We start from the raw sequence: 5,074 nt of genomic DNA on the forward strand, positions 1-5,074 counted from the left end.
GACGACAGCTCTGATGGCCATTCCAGAAAGTTCCTAAATTGCTTTGAAGGGTGGACTAGGCGCTGGTGTCAGTGCATAGCTTCCCAAGGGTAGAACTTCAAAGGTGACTGTAGTGATATTCAGCAATGAGGCATGTAACGCTTTTTCTAGGATGAGTTCGTGAACTTAACTGACCTTCATGTATGTGCTGAGAAAATTGTTTTATTGTCTATGGCTTATCTATTCATTTTCTTAATGTCTCTTTATAAGAGAAATTGTTAATTCTTATGAAATCTGATTTCTAGGTTATTTTTTTAAATTCTATGATCTTGCGCATCTACATTTTGTAATAATTTTTTTGTAGCTACTTCCCTGCCTCTCAAGATGGAAGAAGGTGATAGCCTATTCCCTGAGGAGGAGCTTTTGGGCAACGTCCCGCTTGTGGAAGATGGTAATAAAGGATTTTTACAAATAACACACATCTCAGCAGCAAGAAAGACAAAGAATGCACTTCATGTTACCTTCAGTTCTCTTCTTACAGAGAGACGATATCTCTGAAACTCATTTTTTTCTCAAAGAGGGAACTTATATTATGCTGTCTAATTGAAGGACAGATAAATTGTGGCTGAGAATTTTGAAAGTGGCAGACCACAGTTTTTTAGTTTCTAACATCTCTATTGAGGAATCTAATGCCATTTTTATCCCAGTCCTTTGAGTGTGACCTATTTTTTGCCCTCAGGGATCTTTTTGATTTTTTTTTTTAAAATCTTTGATGGTCTGAAATTTTTCTAAGATGTGCCTTTTTGGGGTTACTGCCGGATACCAGGCAGGACAATCTAATCCGGAAGCTAGTTCCCTTGGTCCACCATCGCCCACCCCCAGGCCCCCCGTGCAGCGCTGTGCTCAACCCATCACCACGTGTTCACGGGCTTCTGTCTTCTAGAACTGCTGCCCCCTCTCACCCACTGTCTTCCCTCTCCTGTCCTCCTTGTTACTAGGTTGATGTGGAATTTTAGAATTCCCCTCCTGTCATTTTTATGGAGACTTACTGAAGGAGTGGCGATAAACCCAGTCATTCCATTTGCCATGTTTTGCTGGANCGTGTCAGGGAGGCTCCTCCATTTGTGCCACTTGAGAAAACGTTGCTTCCTGTAACTTTTTGAAAACCATTTTTTGGTCTGATTTTAAAACGTGGAAACATCCTGCTCTGCCGTTACTTCCCAGAAATCTGCCCGGCACTCGAGTGACCGGCTGGACGAGGCGTGTCCCTCTGCCCTGGCTGCCTGGGCCTGGCTGTGCGGTTAGCACCCCCGGGACCCTGAGCAGGGAGCCCCGCACTCGCTGGCCCTGCTCTGAGTGCGGCCACTGTCCCTGTGGACCCCCAGGTGCCTACAGAGGATGCGGACCGGAAGCCCGTGGGCGGGACAAAGATGGACAAGGACATCCTGGCCCGCACGATGGAGCGGCTGCGAGACGGGGTGATCCACAAGCAGGTGGTGTCGGGGCGTGAGTTCAAAGGCTGCCCCTTCAACAGCAAGCCCAAGCTCATCCACTTCAAGGTGAGCCCGCGGGGGTCCCAGGTCACAGAGGGGAAGGACAAAGCACCAGTGACCTGCCTGCTGCTGGAGGTGACTGGGCTCCTCCCGTCGGAGGGTCAGACACCAGCCCCAGGAGGCCCAGGCCTTGGGAGGAAGGGACGTGGCTTCAGGGTGGCCTGTGGCGATGAGTGAGAGCGAGGATATAGGTGCTCCTTGGTCTCTGCAGGAGAGGGGGCTCGGGGCTCCTGGGGTGTCACGCCAGCCCTGGACCCGATGCCTGGAGCCCTCCCCTCCTGTTCCCACTGTGGTCCTCTGGGGCGGCTCCTATGTGCCAGGCCCCCTTGCCCTGCACCCCTCATGGACAGGCAGCCTGGGAAGTGTCCTGCCCCCTCCCGTGGGACGGTCATCAGGTTATCACGCTTGTCACTGGACATGACCATCCCTCTTCCGATGGCATGTGAGGGGGCACCCAGGAAGCTCTGAGCGACAGCCTCTGGCTCCCTAGGACTTCGATGTCGGCAAGGTGTACAGGGAGACGATCACGCTGGTCAACGCCTCCTACACGATTAACCACTGCAAGCTGGAGGGCGTGGAGCCACATCTCCGGGACTTCGTCCACGTCGAGTGAGCACAGGGCATCGCTGTGGGCGGGTCCAGCCACCTCAGACCAGGACCTCCGAGGACGAGACGGTCACTGCCCCAGCCTGTCCCTCCCGTTAACCTGGCAGTCCTCGGGCTCCTGGGGGTCCCATCTCTGGTGTCCTGAGTGCCGCTGCAGTGTGTGTGCCCTGGTTTTCTCAGGCTCGCTTAGAACTCACATGCGTCCTGGTCTGAGGGTTCAGAGCTCGTGTCAGAAATTCTCTGGGGAGCTCCTTTCAGTCCCCCAGGCTCCAGGCCAAGTCCCGCCCACCCTGTCTCTCCAGAAGCAGGGCTCTGTCTCTGGATCTTTCACTAAAAATGGGGCTCAGTTCCAGCTCCCTCACTGGCTCCCTCCACTCACACTGGTATTAAAACCCCAGGTCCTTGGTTCCAGGCCTGGCACATGTCCCCAGGGCAACTGTGGCAGCTGCTAACCCACTGCATCCGTTCCCTCTGGAGTTGGCCCCTAGGGACTTTTCTCCTGCCTCCTTCCCCCTCCCTCCCTCCCTCCTTTCACTCATCCACTCACTCACTCAGCAGACATTCAGATGTCACTTGAGCACCTCCGGTGAGCTGCTACGGGGAGACAGCGGGTCACAGGCCCAGGACGGGGGAGGGAGGGAGCCAGAGAGACAGCTCAAGGTCAGCGCCAGGCAGCCCCGGGCCGGCCGTGTCATCTGTGTGGTGAGCGAGTGGCCACCTTGCGTGGAGACGTGGTCACTTGCGTGCTGTGCCCACAGCTTTGATCCCCCTGGTCCCATGTCAGCTGGGATGTCCTGCGAAGTGCTCGTCACCTTCAAGCCCAAGGTGAGTGTCTCGGTTCCAAACCAGAGGATGTAAAAGGGGGCTTTTCTCAGTATTGTGAGCCAGTGGCATCGGATCCCTGCTGCTCCTTGGGCTCTGGACACAGGGCTTCTCTGGGGACCACACAGGGCTCATTTGCTATTTCTAAAACGCATCCCCAGGTTCCTACATGCTGGGCAGTCATGGCGGCTGGCAGCTGTGACCTGTGCGTGCCCTGTGGTCTGAGTGGGTGTGTTAGGGTTCCCACAGGCCCTGCCGGTCAGTGTGCGACCCTGCTGGCCATGTTCTGCTGACCCCTCCCTCTGGGGCCACTCGAGCTTGGCAGGCGGTGGGCGGCGGGCGGGCCCAGGCTGTGGTTACATAGACATCACATGTGTCACTGGGTAAAGTGAAAATGTTCACAGTGGTGGGTTCCATTTTTTTTAGATAAACAAAGATCTGGAAGGAAGTGTCTCGTTTCTGGCTCAGACCGGCAGGTTTTCTGTCCCACTGAAGTGTTCAACAAAGAAATGTTCGGTAAGCTCCAAGACCTGACACCTGAGCCGGCTTTTTTCGGGATGTCTCTGCTGGGAGCTTTGTTTTGGGAAGAGTGCGCCCTGGAATGAGGGTGGAGGGACCAGGGCCAGCTCTCCATGGGGCTTCCGTCCCAGCACAGGTCCCCAGAGCTCCCGGCAAACCCTTCCCAGGGCACAGCCCAGACTGCAGGCCCCAGTCAGAGGGGCCTTGGGCTCGTGCAGAGGCTCTGGCCCTGTCCACAGCTCCGCGGTATCACCACGCCGCACATCACAGCCCCAGANGAAACGCTCCGGAAATTTCAAGCATGGGGCCAGGCCAAGGCAGAGCTGGCTGAGCAGAAGGCCCAAGCAGAGAAGGAGGCGATTCTGGCCCATGGCGGGGACGCTTTCAAGCACCTTTTCCATCAACGCCGGCAACGGGAGCTGGAGGCCCAGAAACAGTGAGGGCCTTGGGCGGCACTGTCTCTCCCTGGGCCTCCCCCTTGAAGATGGGGCCTGTGGGACAGGGAATGGGCCTCCAACTCTCCCCGCCCAGTTCCTGCCAAGCCCCTCCCTCCACACCCCAACAGGGGGGACTCTACAGACCTCAGAGCACAGCCCTTTTGCCCTGTCGCCAGCCAGCCCCTCGCAGGCCCCTCCCCCTTGGGCTCCTGGCCTGGTCCCTCAGGAGCTGCTCCAAGGCCTGCACTCTGCTCACTCCCTCCGCCCTCCGCTCTCCTGTCCCCTCCTCGGGGCTGCCAGCTGCCTGGGCTCACCCTTAATGCACAGCCCTCCCGGGCATCACTTTGTGTTCTCCCCCAAACCTGCACTCAGTGCTGCCTTCTCAGTGCAGCCCGCACCCTCGGCATTCACCCTGAGACCCCCCTTTGCCCTGCAAGGTCCCCATACACGGCTCCCCAGGCTGTCCCCACCCAGAGATGTGAGGTTCCCCCTGGGCCTGCCGGCTCAGTGTTGGCTTCCTGAGACCCAAAGCCCAGGTTTGTGCCCTGTCCCTCTCCAGCCTTGTCCTATAGGGCTGGGAAACACCCCCAGCCCCCAACCCCGCGTCCTGCATCATGCTTGCTGTTAGAATCTGCCCAGGTGTGGCCTCCTGGTCCTCTCCTCTGGGATGTCGCAGTGCCCTGAGTGTCACTTCCAGAGTTTTGCCATCACCCCGCCCTGGTGGGGGCTCCTGGGGGCAGCTCTGCCCATCTGAGTCCCTTAGCCTGGTGCAGGCCTGGCACATAGGAGGCGCGAGCGAGGAACAGCTGGAATGAATGAGTGAATGAGTGAATGAATGACTGGCCTCAGCCCTGATGCGCCCTTGGTGTGTGCCTCGGTGGGGTTACCCTGGCTGCCAGCCTAGAAACCAGAGGTGGGAGGTCAAGGTTTATTGTGTGAACTAGACCGGGCCAGGGGTTCAAGTCCTGGGTCCGGCCTGGCAGCCCTCCCGGGAGCCTGGGGCACATGCTGAGCGGTACCTGTGCTGCGGGGGTGGGACATGCATCGCAGCCGTCTGTGTTTCCCCCAGTGCCTTCGAGGAGGAGCAGAGGCTCAGAAAGCGTGAGATTGTGAGTCGGATTTTGAAGGACGAGGCTGCGCAGGAGAGCAGGAAGAGGA

At 57.4% G+C, this 5,074-nt stretch overlaps 1 protein-coding gene across 1 annotated transcript in view; it reads left to right on the plus strand.

Annotated features, from left to right (window-relative positions):
• Positions 1-5,074, plus strand: part of CFAP74 (cilia and flagella associated protein 74) — a 61,331-nt gene that overhangs the window by 9,484 nt on the left and 46,773 nt on the right. Inside the window, exons 2-7 of the mRNA XM_019658439.1 lie at positions 344-430; positions 1,306-1,538; positions 2,023-2,141; positions 2,897-2,963; positions 3,719-3,915; positions 4,986-5,025. Coding sequence (XP_019513984.1) covers positions 364-430; positions 1,306-1,538; positions 2,023-2,141; positions 2,897-2,963; positions 3,719-3,915; positions 4,986-5,025 — 723 coding nt within the window. The 5' untranslated portion in view covers positions 344-363. The remainder of the gene's footprint in view (positions 1-343; positions 431-1,305; positions 1,539-2,022; positions 2,142-2,896; positions 2,964-3,718; positions 3,916-4,985; positions 5,026-5,074) is intronic.

Source organism: Hipposideros armiger, unplaced genomic scaffold, assembly GCF_001890085.2.
Source record: "Hipposideros armiger isolate ML-2016 unplaced genomic scaffold, ASM189008v1 scaffold_284, whole genome shotgun sequence".
NCBI classification, from domain to species: Eukaryota; Metazoa; Chordata; class Mammalia; order Chiroptera; family Hipposideridae; genus Hipposideros; species Hipposideros armiger.